The 26,582-nt window shown below is 31.6% G+C and overlaps 2 protein-coding genes across 3 annotated transcripts in view; one reads left to right on the top strand and one right to left on the bottom strand.

The window, feature by feature from the left end:
* The window catches only part of LOC126892552 (eukaryotic translation initiation factor 1A, X-chromosomal), a 70,476-nt gene extending 51,001 nt beyond the window's left edge, over positions 1–19,475 (bottom strand). For both annotated transcript variants that reach the window (XR_007700900.1, XM_050662117.1), the window contains exons 1-2: positions 19,270–19,475; positions 18,412–18,599 (exon numbers count right to left, since the gene is read on the bottom strand). Coding sequence is in view for 1 of the 2 variants with exons in the window: in XM_050662117.1 (XP_050518074.1) it covers positions 18,412–18,599; positions 19,270–19,285 (204 nt within the window). In the remaining variant the exon portion in view is untranslated. The remainder of the gene's footprint in view (positions 1–18,411; positions 18,600–19,269) is intronic.
* A 986-nt stretch (positions 19,476–20,461) lies between these two features.
* The window catches only part of LOC126892551 (NAD-dependent protein deacetylase sirtuin-1), a 79,994-nt gene continuing 73,873 nt past the window's right edge, over positions 20,462–26,582 (top strand). Inside the window, exon 1 of the mRNA XM_050662116.1 lies at positions 20,462–20,938. Coding sequence (XP_050518073.1) covers positions 20,788–20,938 — 151 coding nt within the window. The 5' untranslated portion in view covers positions 20,462–20,787. The remainder of the gene's footprint in view (positions 20,939–26,582) is intronic.

Here is a 26,582-nt window from a genome sequence, read left to right as displayed (position 1 = left end):
AATGAATCCCATTTAAATAGCATTGCAGCCGAAAGTTTGTACCGATCCCCTTAACTAATTTCTGTTCTAGGGATCTAACAGCAGTAAAACTAAAAGTTACAGATGGAGGTAGAATGAAGGAGATAATACTCGGGTACCATTTTGAGCGTCGGGTTTGGGAGGAGGGGAGAGGGGGAGAAATCGGTAAATTCGTAGTTTTTTACGTTTTTCGTCAATATTTCTAAAACCATCCGGTTTAGCATGAACAACCTTCTATACAAAAATGTTCTACATTAAATTTGAAAAAAAGATCTTATGCATAATCCTTCTAAAATGGACGGTTCCAAAGTTACGGAGGTAGTATAGTATAATTGGTCCAAAAAAAGGCCTAACCCAGACATCCAAAGTAAAAGTTTTGCGACCCCAAAGATGGGGGAAAAGTTGGTAAATTAGTAGTTTTTTTACGTTTTTCGTCAATATTTCTAAAACTATGCTTTAGCGTAAACAATGTTCTACACAAAAATGTTCTACGTGAAATTTAAAACAAAAAAGGTCCTATACATGATTGTTATAAAATGAACGGTTCCAGAGTTACGGAGGATAAAAAGTGGAGGTTTTTGATACTTTTTATATTATTTTGGCAATTTATAGAAATTTTCTTTAACAGGATTGTGTTTTGTAAATAAAATTGGCTATTTCGGTGGCCGATGATATGTTAGTGATAGTGATAAGCCCTTGAAGAAACGTCAACCTCACCACCCAAAATCATCATCAATTGCCCAGATAATATAAAAAGTATCAAAACCTCCACTTTTCACCCTCCGTAACTTTGGAACCGTTGATTTTATAATATGTATAGAACCTTTTTTGTTTTAAATTTTATGTAGAACATTTTTGTATAGACCATTGTTTACGCTAAAGCATAGTTTTAGAAATATTGACGAAAAACGTAAAAAAAACTACTAATTTACTGTCTTCTACCCCATCTCTCCCCCCCCAAACTGGACGCTCAAAATGGTGTAACTTTTTATTGAACAATATGTGGACCATTTAGAACAATTTGGTGTTGCGAGGAAAAATTTTACTTTAGATGTCTGGGTTAGGCCTTTTTTGGACCAATTATACTATACTACCCCCATAACTTTGGAACCGTTCATTTTAGAAGGATTATGCATAGGAACTTTTTTATTGCAAATTTAATGTAGAACACTTTTGTATAGAAGGTTGTTCATGCTAAACCGCATAATTTTAGAAATATTGACGAAAAACTTAAAAAACTACGAATTTACCGATTTTTCCCCCCTCTCCCCCCAAACCCGACGCTCAAAATGGTGTGACATTTTCAGAACATTATGTGGACCATATAGAACAATTTGGTGTTGGAGGATAACTTTCACTTTTGATGTCTGGGTTATGCCATTATTTGGATCAATTATATCATACTACTCATCACATCAGCTGGGGGAGCACCAGAAACAACGAAGAGGTGAGTACTTACTACAATTTATTATGGAATATAATTTAGACATACTAAATGTAGGCAACAAACCTACCTTTGTGACTGCAAGAGACAAATTAAAAATTATCTTCTGATGGGTGCTTTCTACTCATTTGAGGAGTACTTCAGATCTAAATTTTGTTTTGTCCTGTAATTTAATTAGTGTTTAGTTTTTAAATTTTAGTAATAGGTTTTTTTTTACTGAAGTACTGTCAATTTTTAATGTAATTTTAGACAATTTTAATTATTGCTGACCTGTAAAAGTACATTTGTACATTATTACCAATAAATACTCTACTCTACTCTAAATAGGAAGGATGTTATCGATATAACGATGGCAACTGCATTTGCAAGCAGCATCGTTAAAAACTGGCATGTGTCTGATGAGACGAGTTAATTAGATCACAGACATGTAAAATTTGAAATACGGGCTATGAGCACTAAACAGAGACTTATCGAAACCCCAGGAAAACTGATTGGGAAGCATATCAAGCAGACCTGACATATAGTTTTCGTGGGGCTATAAAGAAGATAAGGAAAACAATAGAGCTAGATGTGGCTACTGAACAATTTCAGGATATAGTCATAGAAGCATATAAAAATAACTGTCCCGAGCTCTAATAGGAAAGTGTCCTGGTGGAACAATGAACTTGCTAAAAGAAGGAGAGATACGAGAAAAGAATTCAATTCTGCAAGAAGATCAGGCAAGCGGAGCAAATATTGCAAAGCTCTGACTAAATATAACAAAGCTCTAAGGAAAGCCAAAAGAAAATCATGGAGGAAGCACTGCGAGGAGATAGAATAGACTGCAGAAGTGGCTAGACTCCAAAAGGTTCTCTTGAAGGAACTTAAGAGCAATATAGCCACGTTCTACAGCAAGAAGGACCAGTTACCATTAAATATGTAAATAGGGGAAGCTGGACAGCTGCAAAAGAGATGGTGATACCAGACAAAATAAATAGGCAGTAAGTTCATTCAAACCATATAAATCACCGGGAACAGATGGGATTTATCCTGTACTTTTACAAAAAGGTACAGTAGCAATGTACAAGCAAATGTGTACAATGATGTTTCATGATTTTTTTTACAGTGAATTAAAATTAAATAAATATAAAATGCAAAAATACTCAACTGGAAAGAGTTAGCACAGATCATTATCTATAAATATAATTACCAATGATGGAAAAATATACCTCAAAGTAACAAACAGTATAAAAAAATCGAACAAACTGTCCCAGGAAAAATGTATTTGATATGCGATTACATTATTCTGCTCTAACGGTGCAAACCCCCAAACCTAACTAACTTGTCTAACTCACTAAAATGACTGAATTGATCTCGAATCTAATTGTGTTCCCTTATTTATCAAATACCTCATTATGTAAATATGTTTGTATAGATATATTTTTCATTACTGTGTCAAATGAATAAACAACCTTGCTGATGTTGGCAAAACTACATTGCATACACTTACTGAAGGTGTTCTACAGTATTTCTCATGATCAACTTTCAGTGCGTCAGTTTTTCGATTTCTTTCTAACGCATTAAATTGTATGTGACAGAAAAAAAGGCACGTCGGTGATTACATTTCGTCGGTGACATTTTTATAACATTTCTTCTAGTTATTCTAGTTGTCGATAGATGGCGCCATAATAAAAAAATAATTTTTTTTTTAATTAGATCATAATATTACAAATATAATCTGTATAATTTATAAGACCATACAAATCAAAGAAAATACCATTTTATAAATGCAAGAAACACATTTGATTTGTTTTATTCCAAATTGAAAATAAAATGTGACAACTGTCAGATTTAACTAAAATGTCATGTTAAAATAAATGTCATAAATGTGTATTATCACGGACTTACCCTTTTTCCTATCATTTGTTACGCACTGAAAAATGATCATGAAAAGGACAATACTTATGCAAATAAACATATGCCTGGTTATTGTTTTATAAATTAATAGTTTTTAAGTTGATAAAAGCTACATTTTAAAATTATTTTATATAATATTACATAATATTACATTATAAAATATAATACCCTGTATTTTATTGCATTTTTAATTGTCCGCAAAAAATAAGGTATAGTTTCATAAGGCTTCCCTATACCTATGTACAGAGTGTTCCGAGTTATGTTGACTTTTCTTAAAATGTAAAGTTTTAAAAGAAGGCTTATTCTCAAGTTATTTAAGAAATTATAAAAATATTACTTTTACATCTAAATTGTTGGATATTGGTTGAATGTATTCCATGATTAATTATTACACATTTGTCTACAGGGTGTTCAAAAATTTACAGTTTCATTATTGAAGTATTCAATGTGTCATATGATGCTTATTTTAAATGGAACACCATGTATATTAATAAATAATTATAATTAACAAATTTACCTCTTTCGAATGGTGTATGGATGTCCTATACCTAGGTCTCATAGTTTTTGCGTAATTTACAATTATTTAGATTCTTAATCTGTAAATCGATTTTAAAACAAAAGATGAAGTTAATTAATGTCATTGTATGACATTGTCATTTTATGACAATACGGTCTGGTAATTATCTTATAATTAATGCATTATATGATTGATTATTACACATTTATTTACATGGTGTTCAAAATGTACAGTTTCATTATTGGATTATTCAATGCAGCATAATATGATGGTTATATTATTAGAACACCATGTATATTAATCTATTTATTTATTTATTTATTTTACGGATACACCATTTTTACAAAAATACGACGTCAACCTTTACAAAGCATAGGTTCAATAGGTTGCGTTAAAAAAACAAACCAAAATTAAAATTAAACAAAATTCAATAAAAGTAGTAGCTTAAGTTATTATTAAGTTATATAATGCTCAAAATCTCTCAACTGATTTCTTAAATGTTGCTATAGATATTTCAAATAACTCTAAACTATTGCTGTGCTCATTGGCAGTTCGTAAAATTCTTGTAATGGGTTCATTTTGACCATAATTTGTAGTGTGGAATGGAATGTTGAAAATCTCAGTGTTACGAGTTCTTCTAGTATTAACATTAAAACTTATTAAAATTAGTAACTCTGGATCTTGAACATATCCATTTATAATCTTAAAAAGGAAACATAAATCCGCTTGACACCTTCTATGATGTAGTGGTGAGATATTTAGTATTGATAGTATGTCATCATATGTGTATTGTTCTCTAATAAAACCAATCTTGTAAGCACATACCCTCAAGAATTTATTCTGAACTCTCTCGATACTGTAGATGTCACTATTATATGAAGGAGATCAAATGAGAGAACCATACTCCAAAACTGATCGAACTAAACTAAAGTATAACATTTTTAAAGTTTGTACTGAAAACTGATTACAGTTTCTTAGAATGAATCCCAACATTTTTAAAGCTTTAGCTGAAGTTTCGTTAATGTGATATTTAAAAGTTAATTTAGAATCAAAATTTATTCCTAAATCCTTAATATTATGACGTGCCTCTAATGGTACATTATTTATACAATAATCATAATTTACAAACTCTCTTGATCTTCCAAAAGTAATTTTAAAACATTTTTTTATATTTAAGTATAGCATGTTTACCTCACACCAACTAGCTAAGCTTTTAATATCATTCTGTAACAAAGAGGCGTCAACTAGGTTATTTACTATTCGAAATATTTTAAGGTCATCAGCAAACATTAGAAAATTACTACTTTTAATCACTGAGGATATATCATTAACAAATATATTAAATAAGAGAGGCCCAATATGAGACCCCTGAGGAACTCCTGAGGTTACAGATACTCGTTGAGATAAACAGTTTCCATATTTAACATACTGACATCTACCAGATATATAACTACCTATCCACTCAATTATTTTACCTCCAAATCCATAGCCTTTTAATTTAGCAATAAGCAGATCATGGTTAACTCTATCGAAGGCTTTAGAGAAGTCTGTGTAGATAGCGTCAACCTGACCCTTCTGTTCAACTGAATTAGCAATGAAATTAGTATACAATATTAAGTTTGTGCATGTAGACTTACCTTTAGAAAAGCCATGTTGTCTAACATCAATTAAAGCTTTACAATTCCATGTCAAAAAGTTATTTACAAGGCACTCAAAAAGTTTGGGTAATACAGATTGGTTACAAACCGCTCGATAATTTTCAACATCATTTTTATTACCAGACTTAAAAATTGTTGTTAAATAACTATAATAATATATTTAATAATAATATTTAAAAATAATAAATTTTAAAACTCAATGGTCTGAGGCTCACCGAAATACCATTAAGAATATCATAAAGTCGATTAGACCTGCACTTAAAATTATTCGTGACTATTTTTAGATGAAGAATGCTGGCATTTCTCATCTGAGAATGAGAAATGGGAGCACTTTTATAAAAATTATATGTTCAAAAAAAAAATTAATAATTTATATTTTGTTTATTGGTTTTTGTTTATTTGTTATTATTTGTTCATTAGAATTATTTATTAGAATTGTTTACAATTTGTAGTTTTCATAATTAGTAGTAGATTAGGGCTATTGTTAATTAGTCAAATATAGAAAATTCTTAAAATAATAATAATGTAAAGATAAACTACTGTAATCCCATCAGGAAACGACCTGGATTAGTCACAAGAGGCCAGGTCATTTGTATAGTACTATAAATAAATATAAATAAATATAATATGTTAAATAACTAGTTTTCCAAAAATCAGGAAAGATGCCAGTACTCAATGAGGAATTAAATAAGTAGCAGATAGGTTTTACGAGAGTAAAAATGCAATGCTTGAGAACATAAGCTGGCAAACAATCTGGTCCAAGCGATAATTTCCAAGGCATCTTTAAAACACTATCAATTATGTCTGAGAGCCCAATACTATAATTATTCACATTTACACTCTGCTGATAGTTAAAAATTGGGATCTGATTAACTTTAGAATTAGAATATGTAGTTGAGAAAAACTTACTAAATAATTAACTACGTCTTGAGCATTATCACCTGTACTATCACTGTAGGACATATTAGATGGCAGATTATAACTTTTACGTTTATTATTGATATACTTCCAAAAATGTCGAGGATTAGATAGAATCCCATTCTCAATGTGATTCAAATAGTTAGTATAACAATTAATAATCAATATAATAATCAATGATTATACTAAACGCAGGTTCCTCTTTCGAATGGTATATAGATGTTCTATAACTAGTAGGGTGGGCCGAAAAAAAATTTTTATTTTTTTTTCTTAATGCTATACCGAAAAAAACTTGTCTCTATTATGGGTTATCAAAATGCAAAAAAGAAAAAAAATATATACCTAACCCCCAGCTAGCGCAACGAATCTGAACTTTCGAAATTTCCCTAAAATCATGAGTTTTTGTAATTTTTTTTTGAACATCACAATAACTGCATATTGGGCTGCTATAGTGATATCCCTTTACATTAGAGTTTTAAAAATACAATAAATAATTGGATAAGTATAATTTTATTAATCTGAGGTAGCGCAACGGACACGAAAATGACGCATCTTACAGTCGAGTGCAGATGAGCTGTGCGTTCGGGGAATGGGTTGGCACTGAGCCGAGCTTCCCCCACTTATACTCTCTACACCCACCCACAATGCACTGGAAGCAGCCACAACGATCATGTTTTTTCATGTTCTCTGTTACTCGGCAGTTTACGTCAGCAGATTCGTTTAAACTTACGTGTATTAGCTGTGAGTTGATAGTGCAAACTGTTTTTATAATTTTTTGAGTGAAGTTTGAGTTTAAATTCACGTGCGTGATGGCTGCCAAGAAAATAACTCGCAGTGATTTTGATTGCCCATTGTTTGGCTACCCGAGGGAATTGCCTGTGAGTAAGCTTCCAACTTTCCAAGATGTCCTTCGGAGCTGTTTCCACGAACAGTACCTTCCAGCATTAGAAAGTAACAAGCCTGTAAGTTTCTCTCAGATATCTAATATTGTCGCTCCAAAAGTAAAAGCCGTCTTTGACAAAGCATCAAAATACCAACAGTGACGCCCTACAGAATTGTTCAATTAATAAATTCATATCACGTTAGCTACCGTAATCTAATGAAGTCCTTTAAGCGTGACAAGGAAAAAGACAAAGAGAAAATTGAGGAATTCAAACAAAAGGCTTTATCACTCTTTGATGTATCTGCATGTAAATGTAAAATAGCATACTCCTGCAACTGCAAAAAGGTCCCGGAGATCTGTGAGTGCCCTATATCAATTTCATGTAAATGTGAAAAAGTTAAAAAAATTCCGGTGCTTGAACTTAAGTTTATGTATTTCCAAAGAAATCTTGGACAAGGAAAAATTGGAAATTTAGACAAGAAGGAGTCGAAAAAAATTACCAAAAGACTGCAACGTAAAGAAAAAAAAATCAGGTTATGTCGTCTAACATCCCACTAGTTTCACATTCGCAGCCTTCATGCTCTAAGGATGCAACAAAACCAAGAATAGCTTCAGATGGAAGCTCAATGGAAGAGGAAGAGTCTGATAGTTCCGGTGACAACTATATTCCTATACCGAGCAAACAACCGTGGCAAATGCGGATACAATTAAAAAATACCGCGTTGGCCAGTGACCGATTTGGTGTTTCGGACAGGGCAACAGCTGCTATTGCCTCCAGTGTAATGCATGACGTTGGTCTTGCAACGAAAGAGGATGATTCCCTCATAATTGATAAGAATAAGGTTAGGAGGGAAAAAAATTTATGCAGATCAAATCTCCAAGATACGATAAAAAAAGAACCAAACTTGATACAAGGGCTATACTCTGATGGTCGAAAGGATAAAACTTTAAAAATTGATGAAGTTAATAACAAGTGTTTCAGAAGAAGTGCAAAAGAGGAACACTTTTCAATTATTAAAGAACCTGGCTCGATTTATGTTGGCCATGTGACGCCATCTACTGGAACTTCGAAGGACATTGCTAGTGCTATATTGGACTACTTGAATGAGTCAAATTTTTCGCTCGATGAGCTTGATGTAATTGGATGCGATGGTACCGTCACAAATACAGGCTGGAAAACCGGTGTAATTCGCACAATCGAGGAAAAAATAAAAAGACCGCTGCAGTGGGGAGTTTGCCTTTTGCATTTGAACGAATTGCCGTTCAGGCACTTGTTTCAAACTTTGGACGGTGAAACGACTGGCCCAAAATCTTTTAGTGGTCCTATTGGCTCACAACTCAGAAATTGTGAAAAACTTCCAGTAGTAAAATTTCAAATCATTGATTGCAAGATTCCAGACATCGATAGCAAAATCTTAAGTAAAGACCAACAATATCTCCTGGATGTAAGTTTGGCTATCAAGTCAGGCACCTGCACAATAGACTTCGCAATTCGTGAACCAGGTCCTATCTCCCATTCCCGATGGCTGACAACAGCGAACAGAGTTCTTCGTCTTTTTATGAGCGTTGAAAGTCCCTCTGAAGAACATCTTATTTTGGTACAATTTATACTTAAATCTTACATGCCTGTATGGTTTAAGATAAAAAAAGTAAGTACCTTACAGATGGACCAAAACATGTTTTTAATTTAATAAAATCTTCACGATTCCTTCCAGAAAACTTGATAAAGGTGGTTGATCCAGTAATTGAAAGGAATGCGTTTTTCGCGCATCCAGAAAACTTGCTCCTCAGTATGATTGTTGATGAAAGGGCCCATATCAGAGAGTTGGGGCTTAGAAGAATCATAAAATCAAGGACCGTAGCTTCCAATAAAAAGCTAGTCCGAACTTTTAAACCCCCAAAACTCAACTTCCAGGCAAACGAATATTATGAAATTATTGATTGGACTACTACTGCTATTTCTCCACCACCGTTGTTGCGAAGAGTATCTGACGAAGAAATGTGGGCCAAAATTTCAACTGCCAACACACCAGAAGAATGGAATTTCCATAAATTTCCGTGTCACACGCAAGCGGTGGAACGCTGTGTGAAATTGGTAACTGAAGCCTCCTCAAAACTCGTTGGTGCCAAGAACAGAGATGGATTCATAAGAACAACGCTGCTATCAAGAGCTTCAATGCCAAGTTTTTCAAGCAAGCAAGATTTTAAAGTTCCAAACATTTAACGGACTATTCTGTGAGTCTGGGAATTGACAATTCGTAAATTTTGTAATTAATAAACTCATTTGGATAAATGTAAATTGCCTATTTACCAACATTATATTTCTAAAAATAACACATGAGTAGTGGGTTTAAAAAAATTAGTTGCTGCACTACACTATAAAAGTGGTTAGCACTCGAAAAGTGATCAATTAACTATATTGAAGGCCTTGCGCTACCTAAAATTAAAAAAAAAGTAATATTTCAATAACTCATTGTGTTTTTATAACTATAATATAAATGATTTTCACTATAGCAGTTCAATATCTAGCTGTTTGGATATTTAAAAAAAAATGGTAAAATCCTGTGATTTTAGTGAAATTTCGAAAGTTCAGATGCGTTGCGCTAGCTGGGGGTTAGGTATATATTTTTTTTCTTTTTTGCATTTTGATAACCCATAATAGAGACAAGTTTTTTTCGGTATAGCATTAAGAAAAAAAAAAAAAATTTTTTCGGCCCACCCTAATAACTAGGAGTCACAGTTTTTGCATAATTTACAATTTTCTTCAAACGGTACATCGATTTTAAAAATATTTATAGTCACTTTCGATTTTTAAACCCATCATCTTGGCATAGTTGTTATGTAGGTAGGTATATTTTTATTTGCTGATTTGTAAAAGAATTTTTTTCGTTATTGAAAATAACTAAATACATAACGAAACATAAAGAATCTTAATAAAACAAATACTTAAATAATACAAAATGAACCACAACTTACTATAAGTAAAAAATTATCAGTTATGTAATACATGTTAAGGATATAATAATGTAATACATGTTAAGGACACTATACAAGGTTTTAAGATGGATCCAAAAAACTTGTTTTAAGAAATTTATAAAAGTTGCTCCATTCAGATTATCGTCAAAAATATGGGTCGATCACATACTCGCTCAGAATACTGCCCCAAACATAACACTTCATCGATATTGGCGATCAACAGTAAAATGTTTGTTTACTGTATCATAATACAATGAAAGCTATGTCTATTAACTAGATTATTGTGAAAAGTAGGCAGATTCGTCTATAAAAAAAATCAGGATCTTCTCCAAATTCTAAAGTCTATAAACGAAAATTTAAACGTTCCTGTTCTGTCTAATCCTGGTGTAGTTGAGTTTTGTACGGATGATAGTGGTTTTTCTTATGTATTCTACATACACTCTTTTGACTGGTTTCCAATTAACTCGAAATTTTTCACGTACTAGTATTTAGGTTTTCCGTAACAGAAAGCAGAACATCAAGTTCATTGACGTCATCAAAAATAAATGGTTTATTTTTATTTAACTTTTCGTACCTATGCAACATCACCAGTAGCACGGAATCTATCGAGAAATGTCTCAAAAACATCCTTTTTTGGGTGTCTTCTATCAGGATACTTTTAAGCGTAAACTTTAGAAGCTAAGAGACAATTTTAAAAATATTCCCCAATGCAAAGTAGCATTTCTACTCTTTCATAGATAGCGTGATTATTCAGTTTTAGGAACAATTAAATTTGAATGTAATTGTCTCTGCCAAAGCCATTTTAAGTAAAAAAAAAATTGAATATCCTACACAGATGTTTATAGTTTTGATAATTACCAGACTGTACTGTCATAAACTGGCAATGTCATACAATGACATTAAGTAACTACATCTTTTGTTTTAAAATCGATTTACAGATTAAAAATTTAAATACTTGTAAGTTACGCAAAAACTATGACACCTAGGTATAGGACATCCATATACCATTCGAAAGAGGTAAATTTGTTTGGTATAATTATTTATTAATATACATGGTGTTCCATTTAAAATAAGAATAATATGACACATTGAATACTCCAATAATGAAACTGTAAATTTTGAACACCCTGTAGACAAATGTGTAATAATTAATCATGGAATACATTCAACGAATATCCAACTATTTAGATGTAAAAGTAATGTTTTTATAATTTCTTAAAATCTCAATTCTCAAAAAATGCAACAAAATACAGGGTAATTGATGGATTCGACCGTTACTTGATGGAAGTTCATTTTATCTAACAATAAAACACTGAAAACGTTTGTTTTCTATACTTCCACAAAATTTATTATATCTAAGTGACTACAGCTGTTTCGGCGGAGTGCCTTTCTCAAGTAATATAGTTTACAATGTGTTTGCCTTTTTAAGTCTTCAACTGAAGAGGTTGAGGAGTGGGGAGCTGTTTGTCTCGAGTTGGTCATTCAGAATTATATCTGTATTTTTCAGTTTATTAATTTCCATAGATTCTAAAAAAGATAGCTTAAGGCCTTTATTTTGAATATGTAGAATTTGAAACTCTTCATTGAAAGAATGATTATGATCTAGAAGGTGAAGTGCGTATGTAGAAGTGTCTGTTTTTCTATTGTTGAATGCCCTTTTGTGTTCTGCTATCCGTTTGTCAAAAGTTCTGCCAGTTTGACCGATGTACGTTTTCGGACAGTCACCACAAGTTAGTTTGTACACACCACTCTGTAGTTGCTTTCTCTTTCGGCTTTTATTGTTCTTAATATATTTGCTTAAGTTGTTGTTAGTTCTGAAAGCTGGTGTTATTCCTTTCTTTTTTATGTATCTGGCTATTGTTGTTGTTATCTTGCCAGTATATGTGAGAGAGCAGAAGGTACTGGGTTCTTTCTGTGGTGGTGGATACACTAATTTCAGGGCGTTCTTATGGAGTTTTTGGTTTAAAATTTTGTTAACTGTTTGTTCGTTATAGCCGTTGTTTACTGCTATTTGTTTAATGATGTTTAGTTCGATTTCGAAGTTATTTTTTGTCATGGGAATTTCTGTCAGTCTATGTATCATGCTATGGTAGGCTGCTAATTTGTGTTGTGTAGGATGGGATGATGAATTGTGTATAGTTGTGTCAGTATGGGTAGGTTTATGATATACGGAGAACTCATGTTTGTTGTGTAGTCTGGAAATCGTTACATCTAGAAACAGACGATTTCCAGACTACACAACAAACATGAGTTCTCTGTATATCATAAACCTACCCATACTGACACAACTATACACAATTCATCATCCCATCCTACACAACACAAATTAGCAGCCTACCATAGCATGATACATAGACTGACAGAAATTCCCATGACAAAAAATAACTTCGAAATCGAACTAAACATCATTAAACAAATAGCAGTAAACAACGGCTATAACGAACAAACAGTTAACAAAATTTTAAACCAAAAACTCCATAAGAAAGCCCTGAAATTAGTGTATCCACCACCACAGAAAGAACCCAGTACCTTCTGCTCTCTCACATATACTGGCAAGATAACAACAACAATAGCCAGATACATAAAAAAGAAAGGAATAACACCAGCTTTCAGAACTAACAACAACTTAAGCAAATATATTAAGAACAATAAAAGCCGAAAGAGAAAGCAACTACAGAGTGGTGTGTACAAACTAACTTGTGGTGACTGTCCGAAAACATACATCGGTCAAACTGGCAGAACTTTTGACAAACGGATAGCAGAACACAAAAGGGCATTCAACAATAGAAAAACACACACTTCTACATACGCACTTCACCTTCTAGATCATAATCATTCTTTCAATGAAGAGTTTCAAATTCTACATATTCAAAATAAAGGCCTTAAGCTATCTTTTTTAGAATCTATGGAAATTAATAAACTGAAAAATACAGATATAATTCTGAATGACCAACTCGAGACAAACAGCTCCCCACTCCTCAACCTCTTCAGTTGAAGACTTAAAAAGGCAAACACATTGTAAACTATATTACTTGAGAAAGGCACTCCGCCGAAACAGCTGTAGTCACTTAGATATAATAAATTTTGTGGAAGTATAGAAAACAAACGTTTTCAGTGTTTTATTGTTAGATAAAATACAGGGTGTTTCATAAGAAAAAATATAACTTTGATGCGCCGCCATTTATTGGGACACCCTGTATATTTCAAAATAATTTTAAAATGTAGCTTTTATCAACTTACAAACTATTCAATTTAAATTTTTTTCAAATCTTTTACCATTTCGCTGTAATCTTCCGTCCCGTTAGTGGTTACTCACCCTGTATACGAGTCAAAATTGGACTTTGCAGAAAAAGCATAATAGTAGGATAAATGCAATGGAGGTGAGACATCTATGAGCTAAAGGTGGAAAGAGAGGGATAGAAGAAGAAATGAGACAATAAGAGGGATAAACCCACAGGAACCAAAAATGAACAAAATAATAAAGAAATATGTCTGTTTCTAAATACATAATAAAGAGACAATTAAACTGGCTTGGACATCTGATGAGAATGAAAGCCATTAGAACAAAGAGAAAAATTCACGAAACAAGAAATATCACAGAAAAGAAAAAAGGCAGACAGAAGGAAAAAAGGTATACATCAAATAGTGGATTAGTGCATTCTTTCACGGTTTTTTGCTCTAAATTTTAAAAAACCGCTTGGATTGACATGAAATTTGGCATACATATAGCATAAAAAAGCATAAAAAAGGCATAAAAAAGTAAAAAAAATGGTGTATGCGTTAGGTCTCTGGACCTCGTAAAGCCAGAGTTATAGCCAATGAAAAATAGATTCATATTCACCAAATTTCAAATAGAATATTTCGACGTGAAATATCCAAAAAATTAAGCACTTTTTGGGGAAAACCCCTTATAACTTTTTTAAAGTGTTAAAAAAAGCTTTATTTTTGTTTTTACAAAAAGTTTCTAGCATTAAATTTAAGCAAGTTACTCTCGAATTAAAGTTGGTCCCTTTTGTTTTGACAAAGAAAAATCAGGAAGACCACACCCTAACTAGCAACTTAAATGAAATTAATCGTTACCGCTCCACAAATTATTTTACTTATGTTGTGTTTATATGATATGTAAGTTTCATTGATTCAAAGCGCTTATTTTTGAAAAAATTTGGTTTCAAAATTAAATTTTTAAAATTTTAATTTTGAAAAATATGTTTTTTTTTCAAAATAACTTAAAAATTGTTAGAGATACCAAAAATCTCGAAAAACAAAAAAAGTCAGCATTGCTTTTCTGAATATCATGTACTTTTTTGTTATTCTGTTAGACAAAAATTGATTAAGATATGGTGTTTCTAAATTTGCATACATTCGTGATCAGTGATTCCTTTGAACCCATTTTAACTACAGCCTTTTCATTAATAAGGACTTTGAACCGATGAAACTTACAGATGATATAAACAATACATACACGAGTCAAGAAACTTGTGAAGTCGTAACGATTAAGTTAATTGAAGATACTAATTAGGGGTTGATTTTCTCGAATTTTTTACCAAAACAAAAAGGGAATAACTTTGTTTTGAGCATAACTTGTTTACTTTTGATGCTAGAAATTTTTTTTATAAAACAAAAATTTTTTTTATTTATTTTATTGACGGGATTACCCCATTAAAAGTTACACAATTAACAATAATAAGTTTACGAGCTAAATATGTTCTAATAATACTTTAACAACATTATAATTAGATAACAAATATTAGGGCCGGATGTTCGAACGCTAATCAACAATGATCACCATCAACATTTAATCACTGTCACCAAAACTGTCAATGTCAACTTTTATTGGGTTGCTGAAAACATAATTGATTAAAATTATGAGATTAATGAATCAATTAACATAACAATTATTAACATAATTGACAAAGTAATTTCATATTATGTTTTCAGCAACCCAAACAAAGGTGACATTGACAGCTGGTGACAGCAATCAAACACTTGACAATGATCACTGTTGATTAGCTTTCGAACAACCAGCCCTGAGTAAGAATAGGTAGGTACTTGTAACCTTAGAACTAACAAAAAAATTAAATAAATACTCTATTTAAATTATTTTTAAACATATTCAGAGATATATCAAAAATTTCAATGTGTTTGTCATTTATAAGTTTATAGTAACGATCTATAGGTGAATTTTGGCCATAACTTGTGCGATGGAATGGAATATAAAATGTTATAAAATCACCTCTTCGATTTCTACTTTGTATATCAACATTAATACACTGTAATAGATCACAGCAATCTAAATTTCCATTTATTAAATTATACAAAAATACTAATCCTACTTGATTACGTCTATTTTCTAGTGTATTAAGTTTTAAACTATTTTCTATTAATGAATAATCGTGATCTACAATAGTTTCACCTAATTTAAATAAAAATGAAGCTTTTTTTAAACACTTTAAATAAGTTGTAATGAGTTTTCTGCGAAATGTGCTTCATTTTTGGTTATTTCACGTTAAAGTATTCCATTTGGAATTTGACGAATATGAACCTATTTTTCATTAGCTGTAACTCTGCTTCTACTGGGTATGGAGACATGATATAAACACCATTTTTTAAAAATTTTTACAGGCTATATTTTTGCTAGGAATGTTTTTTCGACAAAATACTTACTATTTGAGTTATTTGTGAAAAACCTTCTAAAAGCGTGGTTATTTTGTTGAAAAAATGAACATATTCACTGCCAAATATCTCGAAAATTATTGACTTAGTGAAAAAACTTTATAGAACAAAAGTTACTTAAAATTAGTCAGTTTATCCATTTCCTGACTTACTTTGGACGAATATTTTTTCACCCCCAAGAGGGGTTGAAAACCACCCCCAGGACAAAAGCACATATCGGCACAATATCACTTTTTTTCTTTGACATGTTGGCTATGTGTGTGCCAAATGTCATGTCAATCTAAGCGGTTCTTTAAAATTTAGAGGTTTTGCGATATTTTACCATTAAAGAACGGACTAGATGTGAAACAGATTAAATAGAAAACACTTGGAAGAAATGAAAATCATAGCACACGACAGGAAAGAATGAATGAGCTGGGTGAATATGTAGCTAAACTAAACCCAAATCCAACACCTGAAAGGGTATAAGGAAGGGGAAAGAAAGAGATGTACACTGTTTACAGTATTTTTTTTTATAGCACAGGGGGAACAATTTTAACTTGCAGCGGGAAGTCTAACGTAAAATCACAATAAAGATGTATTAAAAATAAACAAACCATGATACGTTGACTATTATGAGGAGCACTCCCGAATCATGATTTACAATGTGTAAACTTTGTAAATCATAATTCGAGAGTGATCCTCATAAATTCAATGTGTCCTGGTTTGTTTAGTTATAGTCAGTGTGACCAACTCCAATTTAGTCGAATTCAGGACAAGACTGAAAAAACTAACTAAAATCCGGGACTTTTCAATGAAAATCGGGCCATTTTTTTTAAATATAAAACTTTAATATCATCATTTTATTGATTATTTAACATTTTTATGTTGATAAAAATTTTTTTGATGGAATAGGTTGTAATAATAATGACATTTTTGTCTTTTGACTTTTTTTGTTTTTGACGTTTTGACTTTCAAGTCAGAAATCGTTCTCAAAAAACGAAAAATTAGAAAATTAACTAATTTGATTTCCATGTAAATTGAACCTTGGGTTAAAATATAATTATCATTATTTGATATACATGTTTTTAAATCATCTTTTCAGATAATTAAAATACAGATCCTGGAAAAAGTCCAGAGTTTGAGTTTTCGTAGAACTATAATACGACGATATAAAATGCATGCGTTTTGGATGTGGCATTAGTATAACAGTCTAGAAATTGTCGACTTTTTTTCGTCCCACCAATTCAATTTGATGTGAATTCTTAGAAGAATGATGTATTAAAAATTTCAATATGGAATTTTACCAAAACGTTGAAAATTCGGATGGCCCGGAAGCCTTGTCCGGGACGCCGGGGCACGACTTCGTAATTTGGGCTATGTCCCGGATTTTTGCGGGCTAGTTGGTCACACTAGTTTGTGATTTTAGTATAGCGCTACCTACATGCTAATACCACATATGAGGATTTTTAGGCGAAAGAGTTAGAGGTTGATTCTGAGTATATTGCTCATGCTCTAATCAATTATTCTAATCTCAAGTACGAGAAATAATGTTTTCTCGTACTTGGGATTAAAATCATTCAGTAGAGCGTGGGCAATAAACCTCTAAGCCCGTCTGCACATGGAGCGACGCTCGAAGCACTCGGCTCGATTCAAATCGCGTAGATTTCTCCCTGCCACTCAAGTTCCTTCGTTGTGGCATTGGGCTCTGTACACGAGGCGTTTACGATTGCAAAATCTCTTCGTCTTGTACGATTCTTGTCTCTTGCGATCCGTAGTGCATGAGTAAGTTCGAGTGAGACGCACGTTTTTAGTCATAACAGGTAGTTTATTTTATTTGTTTCCTTCGTTTTTTGTTGTTTTTTTTTGCGCTGAATGAAATTTTACTTTTATTTAAAGATCGGTGCATGTTATGTTCATTGATTGTAGTACTACCTACTAACTTTGTGGAAATATATTGTTTGCAATATAAAATTCTGAAAACATTGAACTTTTGTTTCTAGGTGTTTATTATAAAACTCGTTGGGGAAATAGAACCCTCAATTGTATAATGCTCATTGTATACAAATTATACTAAAAATGTAACAATACCGTACTTTTTATAGATCTAAATAGTCGTTTGGGTTGATAAATAAAAAAGATGTGAGCAAACTGAATCAACTAGTGTGCGGAGAGCAATCGCTTGTGCAGCAAGGTTCGTACAAGACGAGCAAGACGTGCAAACCTCGAGACTTGTTCTCGATCGACTCATGTGCGGACGGCCTAACTCTTTCGCCTAAAAATTATCATACGTGGTATTAGAATGTATGTATTATATGTGTATGGTTTGACCTAATAGAACATTGTTATACTGATCCGATAGGAATATCACTGTATCTAAAATTTTACGATTACAAATAATCTGTAATGCCTTTTTCAAAATTATGTTTGTAAATGATAAGAAACTAACCTTCTTTCTAAGTTTCCCTCTAATATGACATAACCTCTTGACACCATCAAAACACATAGCCTCTAGCCTACCGTTACCCAACATTTTTGTGACTTGTGCATATTCTTGTCCATCTTCTTTGAATACCAATTCACGTTTTTCTGTTTCATTTTCATTCTTTCCCCTCCTACGATTTTTACCTCCTTTTCCTAAAATAATTATAAATTTTCATAGTTATTAAATAATAGAGAATAGACAAAAGAGTTTTATGCTACACTTATTCTAAATTCACAATCAAGATGCATTAAATGCTACTAGTTCCGAATCATAATTTACAATGTATAAACTTTGGAAATCATAATTTGGGATTAACAATGTACATAACATTGTAAATTATGATTCGGGAGTGCTCCTAGTAACATTTAACGTGTCTTGGTGTGTTTATTTCTACTGCATCTTGATGAATTTAGAGTATATACTTATATGCTGATAGTGATGAAGAAATATCAAAATTTGCTTGAATTTAGAAATTATTCAGAATACAATATAAAAAACAAACTTGTCGACGTAAAAACCAAACATATACATCAAAATTAAGCTGTTGATGTCTTGAAAGAATGAAAATTAATTCAATTCATCATGCAATTAGGAATACTCCAGATTTATAGGTTATGTACATTATCGAATAAAGTAAAAAAAGATAAATTTAAACGAATGGTTGAAACATAAATTGAGGGCAATTAACATGAAAAATACGAAAACGTGTAGTACGAAATTTCCTTGAAAATATCACAAAAGGGATGCATGTTTGCAATATGCCATTGAGAATGTTTATTGAGTATATTTAGCTAAAAACAAAGAATAAGTATAATATATTACCTTTATTCTTCGGCATTTTGTTTTATTCAATTCTAGCACTTAAATTTGGCTGAGAGTTCTCAATTTTTAGAATTATTCCAAAAATTGCGAAAATAAAAAGCCAGTCCCTTGACTAGAGACTTGACAGCCAGCAGAATGAAAGAATTCACGATTGCGCGCGCACACGTCTCTTCCGGCTACTCGATACTTGCGGTTAGCGAAAACCAAATACTTTGGCTTCGGAGCTTCTAGACAATTGACAGTTATAAATTATTGGGGACTTAGAAATTTTACACCCGTATTTTGAATTTCTCTAATAGATGGTTTGTTTAAACCCCAAATTTTCCTTTAAGGTTTTTTCTTATTAATTGAAAACAATCATTTTTGTTTAAGAATATTTTTATTATGTGAAATATTTATGTTTTTCTTTGGTAGTAGGTACCGTCTATTTATGAACCTTGGTAGGTACCTACTGTTTTTGATGTGGTAATAATATAACTTTCATAATATGGTTAATTATTTGACTGTAATTTATAACTTTCCTATGGTTAATTATTTTATAGAGAAATTCAAAATACTGGTAAAATTGTTAAGTCCCCAAGAGGCCAAGAGGTACCGAACTATCAGCCGGTTTCCGAAAGGATGATCATCTCAAAAATTATGTAATCGATGGTTAATCGTTGATCAAATACATTTTGAGTTTCAATAACACCAGTTAAACGGGAGTTCAATAACAGTCGATCATATGATTTAACAAACGATTAATCGTTAGTTAACAGCCGATCATAAGTGTTTTGAGTTTCCGAAACGCTGATTAACCAATTTCGCATGTCACACGGCGACCAAAAGGAACTGTCACCTAATTTGAGGTTATTGGTTGATTAAAGGGCTGTTAATGTTTATAAATAGTTGTTTAGAGTTATTAAATAGAGTTTTTTAGTTATTATATAGGTTAAATAGTTATTAAATAAAGGGTATTTTAGTGTTTAATTAAAATTATTAGTTATTTAATTATAATTTAATTTTTAAAATTAAATATATTATAGTGTAATTATACAGTGAGCACATAAAGGTTGGAATAAATTCATTTTTTCATGAATGGGCAATTTTGGAAATAAATCCCGAAACAGGTCAATTTTTATTTTTATATATAAGGCCAATAAGTAACATATCCTATACATACATATAGGTACATATTATTATAAGGTACCTACATGACAAAGTTTTTTATTTAAAATATTGCTAATATGTACTATAATATAATTAGGTTAATAAGTATATTTTGAATTTCATTTACATTTATATAGATAATCTACAAAGCGAAGTGAGGTTTTTCATTTACTGCCTTAAACTCAATGATGTATAAGTTGTATATGATGTATAAGTAGTATAGGTACAATATATATACTTTTCAAATTGCCCGCCAAATCCAGAGAACTGTCAATTGTCTAGAAGCTCCGAAGCAAAGTATTTGGTTTTCTCTAGACGCAAGTCTACTCGATTCTCGGATCTTGAAAATGATTTTTATTCGTGTCAAAGATGGATTCCTATCCTGACGTACAGGAACACGAATCCTGTGCAAAAAGAATCAAACTTGATCTTGACGAGTCTAATCTTGGTGAATTGTGCAAAGGAGAAGGATTTTCTTGTTTTTCCACATCATCAACGGGACCGATTGACATCACTGAAGGTAAAATTTGTAAAATATGTTTGGTTGTTTAGGGAATAATTTTCTTCCAATATGGCGACCAGAAACAAAGGCGAACTGCGGACATTTTGTAGGCGTGGTATATTTGGATTTCAAGTTGAATTTTATAAAAAAAATATTTCGTGCTATATTTTACCATCGGATATCATTTTAAGTCTTTTTCATCGTTTTTTATTGATTTATAAAAGTAATTCTGAAGTAATAAAATTCCAAAATTTTAATACATTTTGTGTTTTTATTTACCTATATTCAAGGTCGCTAATGACAAAATAAATAATTGTAATCACTATTTGCCTAATGATTATTTATCGCCTTCTCAATCAAAATAAGCATGTAGATATTTTTTGACTCATTTAAAATTGTCCATGATAAATTGACATGCGCAACTTTGTTCTACGTTATTTCCTGTTGCGATTTTTTTATTTATAAAAAAAGACCCCTGAAAATATTCTCAGTGGAAATTTTATACAAGGTGTAAGAATTAAAACCGTATTACTCGCATATTAACAGTTTAATAAATACAATTTCCACACTATATTTGATATTCATCTGCCTATTAAATTATTATTTGTACATTTTTTTTGAAACTAGAAATTGTAGGAAACTCCAATGCTCTTGGTATATCTGGTTGCCTATGCTGTACAAATTATTAAATTAAGGACCTATGTATGATTGGTCATCTAAAAACATTTGAACATTTTTGAAAATAAATATTTTTTTTGAATAAATTCACATTCATCCAAATACTCTTTTACATTAAAATCTAGTGTTTCTCCGTGTTTGTTAATATGTCTGGTCTTTTGAATTAAATGTTATTTTAAGTCTAATTATTAAGAAAATAAAATATACTTATTCACCAGGACCTTTTCTCTTACAGAAAAAAATATTCTATTTAAAATTTTCCATTAATTTGTTTCATATGTTTGCATTATTGGAATATTTTGTACCTATTTTTGTTTGCAAATTTTCATTTAGCCTAGGCAGTATCTGTTGTAGTGAGTTAGAACTTACATTATTGGTGAAAAGTCTGCAGAAGATTCTTTATAAAACTAAAATTTTAGGTATTTTTTTAAATTTAATTTCATACATAGACAAACATTACTTGCATGGATTGCCTATCAAAATTTTGTCATAGCTGTCCTTCAGGTCGGACAGTAGGGTTGTAATCAACATTTCAAGCACATTTTTGTGACTTTTTATTAAAGTATGGTAGAATTATTTTATTTTTAAATTATATATGCATATTTGATTCATAGAATATATAAAACAAATTCAAGGAAAAATATTGAAAAATAAGCCAACAGTGGCATATTTTTAAAGACACCTGGGAAAACCCATGTGACATGAAAACAAGACAGCTCAAAAAACAATGGATTTTGCGTTTGACACAATGAACTGTCAACACGGATGGAATGGCCTCGTCCTATTCAGTTAGTGAAGCGAGATTGTGGCCAACATACAAGTGAGAGGTCCTAGAGAGAGACAGAGCATGCCAGGGAAAATGTGCTACAACTACCACCAGAGTTGCCAGATGTGATTTTATAAATCCCCCCACTTAGAAACTGAAATTCTCTCAAATTAAGCTCAAATCCACCAAATTAAAATGTTTTCCCGAATTTTTATAAATTTGTAGTCAAATGTGGAGAACAGTAAACCAAAATGGAAATAATTCATAGGTCCTATCTTCTTCGATTATATAAGAGTTTAATATACAGTTCTATGTACATTCGCAAATTTAATTTCCCATGACCTCTTAAAATCTTCTATAACTCTCACCCAAAAAATCCCCCCAACCATTTCTACTTAGAAAAATTACCATAGACGCTTTTAAATTACTCCAAAATTGTAGGAAAATACCCCAATCTGGCAACCCTTACTACCACTATCAATTTGTTTGTTTACGAAAGATGGCGATTATCTTCCCCCTTTTCCTTGCTATTGCTCTCTCAACCTGGCCGCATTCAATTCGCTGCATGCCCATTCCATCCGTGTTGACAGTTCATTGGTTTGACATCAAAACTCATCATTGGATCATGGTAAACAAAAAATTCAAAAAGATTTTATTAGCTCATTAGTTTTCGAGGTAACACTGTTGAGTCTTTTTAGTTTTATTGGTTTTTGACGTTCTAGTATCACTCATAAATCAAAACAACGATTTTTTTGCAAAAAAGGGTATAAGTCAACATATTTATTATTGTTAAACAAAAAATAAGCACAAAACAAAAAATAGTTCGACAGCATTGGCTCAAGAAATGTCCTAAAGAAAATATATTCAAAATTGCAGGTGGATTGGTCAAGTAGTTTTTGTCTACTGCCTTTGAAAAAAGCAGTTTTGTGAAAAACGCCTTTAAAGTATTGTCAACTTTTATTTTCAATTTTTTTTTGCCTGTCAAATTGCAAAGTGATGCACACTGGAATATGTTTTTGAATCGAGGAGTAATTTACAAAAGAGAATGGGAACATCTCTTGACTGTTGTTCACTACGTTCAAGCGCGCTGGTGTGAACATGCTGCAAAGCGAATTAAAGGTAGGGATATTTTCAACACTATCTCCATACCCTTGACTTGCTTTGAAGCAGGTTCGCGTCAGCACGCTTCAGCGTAGGGAAAAATTTTCAACATTCTTTTTTGTAAATTACTCCATGATTCAAAAACATATTCCGGTGTGCATCACTTTATGATTTGACAGACAAAAAATAAAGTGAAAATTAAAGTTGATAAAACTTTAAACAGTTTTTCTCAAAATTGCTCTTTTCAAAGGTCGTAGATGACATTTCTTAAGGTAATGCTGTCAAGCTTTTTTTTGTTTTATGCTTATTTTTTGTTTAGCAATAATAAATATGTTGATTTTCACCCTTTTTTTTTTCAAAAAAAATCGTTTTGATTTCTGAGTGATACCAAAAAGTTAAAAACCGATAAAACTAACCGATAGGTTAATAAAATCTTGAATTTTTTGTTTACCATGATCCAATGATGAGTTCTGATGCCCACCACCGCAAAATACATTGTTTTTGAGGCGTCTTTAAAAATTTGTCACTGTTGGCTTATTCTTTCAATGTTTTTCTTTGAATTTTTTTTGTATATTCCATGAATTGTACTGAATATGCTTATTTAATTTGAAGGGTACAGGGAAAAAAGGGGAATGTCAGAAATTTCCATTTTTTGTTTTAATAATTCATTAGATAGGTTATATTCTGTACTTTACTATACGTAAATAACACTGGTTAAAAATGGGTTGTGTCATGATATAACACTAATAAGACAATACCTATACAGGAGAAGAAGGGGGAATGTCACGGTGTTACCCGTTAATTAGGGGGAATGTCAGTTGTGAAACACGCAGAAATAAGTGAAAACACATTGTTTTCGTGTGTTCCCACAGAGTAAATTTTCCAAACATAGGATTTTGAAAAAAAAATACCATCAAAACATATCAATAATATTAGTCTTATAACTTTGAAAATGGTCTGCTGAAAAATTCAACAGAAGTGACATACAGTAAAACCTCGATATAACGGACTAATTGGGGGACGGGGTGTCCGTTCAAGCCGAAAGTCCGTTATATAAAAATAGGTTTAAAATAAATCAGACTATTTAGAAATGTGTCCTCATTATGCTATAATAAAAAGTTTATTGAATTTCTTTGTAAAATATAGCGTTTGGGATCCACGGGGACCCCGTTATTATGCAATGTATCTTGGTATGGGCAGAGTTAAGTATGTATAATATTAACAGGACGTTTATAATTTTTTTACATTTGACCGGATTTTTTGTCCGTTATATCCGAAGTCCGTTATATCGAGGTTTTACTGTACCTCCTTTTTTCCTGTACCCTTCATTTAAAAATAAAATAATTTTATCATACTTTCAAGAAAATTCACAAATATGTGCTTGAAATGTTGATTTCAACCCCTATGGCCCCCCATAAAGGATAGCTATGACAAAATTTTGATAGGCAACCCATGCAAGTAATATTTGTCTACGTATGAAATTTAATAAAAAAAGTGTATTATTCAGAAACCTTCTGGGTGAAGGTCGACCTATATTCGGATCCCTTACTATTATATGATTTCATGTATTCTATGTGCCCAGTCCGTTGAAACCATTCTAGTAAACTTTAAAAAGTTTCTATTCTTGGTTGTCATCTATCAAGTAATTGCTGATAAATTCTTATTGCTACTAGCACATTTTTGTTCCTCTCCTAGCACAAAAATCTTATTAATCAGTTCCTCATTAAATAAACTCATACTGGTAATAGTAAGAAAGCAACTGGAACTATAAAAATAGTGTAATGTCAAATTGTTAAACAAGTTTAGTGCCAAAAGTCATAGCCAACTAGATAGAATATTGCATGTTTTATTAATATATCAACATTTTTAACTATGTAGGTATTTTAATATCTTGTCCGATATTAGAAAATTAAGGATCAGGTCTAGATTAATATCTTTTTTTTTTTCGAAAAATTACTTTTGATTGAATATTTTCACAGCAAACTAAATAAATTTCACGTAATTTTCATTGCAGTTAATGTTTGACTTAGAAAATCATGAATAATTAAAGAAATTAGGTATAAAGAATGCTTAAGAAATAAAAAAACAACATTTCATTACAATACTAAAATACAGGGTGTTCCGTTTAAGAAAACTCAGAAAATATTAAGTCTTAGTTTCGACCAACCGTGTATACCAAAATTAAGCATTTCGCTATATTAATAATTTTTAACAATAGAAGACAATATTTAAAATCACTTGGACATAAATATATTTTTTGATCTCAAATCACTACATTTCTACAGGGTGTTGATAGGAAATCATTCAAAAAAGTGTAATTATCTTTTAAATTATCTCACATAACATTGCAAAACCTTATATTTTGAAGAAGAACATTTAGGAGAATCCAAAAATGTAAAAATATACAGGGTGTTCCATTACAATATAAGAAGTTTGTTTCGCCCTGTCAATTTCACCCATTCAAATTACTTAAAACTTCCCATATTCATCAGGTTTAGCCCTGGCCACTATCAAATCTTTCTCAACTGAGAAATAGAACAAGGAAAGAATAATAAAGGGGCAGCAACATTATTAAACCGATTTTAACAAGACATGGAGGATTTGAGAGTAATATACAGGTCAGGTGGTGGAGATGGATGTGGTGAAAGGGAGAGCAGAAAGCATGGCATTCAGTAAAAAGGACCTCTGACCAAGTGTGAAGAAGAAGAGAAAGGTTACCTGAATAAACAAGTAAAAATGGAGAAGAGAGTTAAGAGTATCAACGGGTACTGGTAGTTTGCAATTATAGCTTGTTTCTGTGGATCATATCATATCCTTTTTTGTTGTGTGTTTTTGTTGTTACACAAAGACTTCATGTAATTATTCTGTTTGATGGTGGTAATCCAAATGTTTGGAATACTATGTTCCATAGTATTTTTGGATGGAGCTAATGTTCATATTGTCATTAATAATTTTGTAGTACGTTTCTGTTAACTGAAATAGCGTTTAACCAAAATGGCTGACAGTTTCAATAATTTCGTCAATAAAAAGTTAATTTGACCCGTCGTGTAACCCGACCGAGTAGTCGTGCTCACTTCTGTAACGTCGATAGTCGCGTGTGAGATTCTATCTCAAAAT

Source organism: Diabrotica virgifera, chromosome 9 (assembly GCF_917563875.1).
Source record: "Diabrotica virgifera virgifera chromosome 9, PGI_DIABVI_V3a".
Taxonomy (NCBI): Eukaryota; Metazoa; Arthropoda; class Insecta; order Coleoptera; family Chrysomelidae; genus Diabrotica; species Diabrotica virgifera.
Note: the sequence above shows the minus strand (reverse complement) of the source record. Positions and strands in the feature narration are given on the sequence as shown.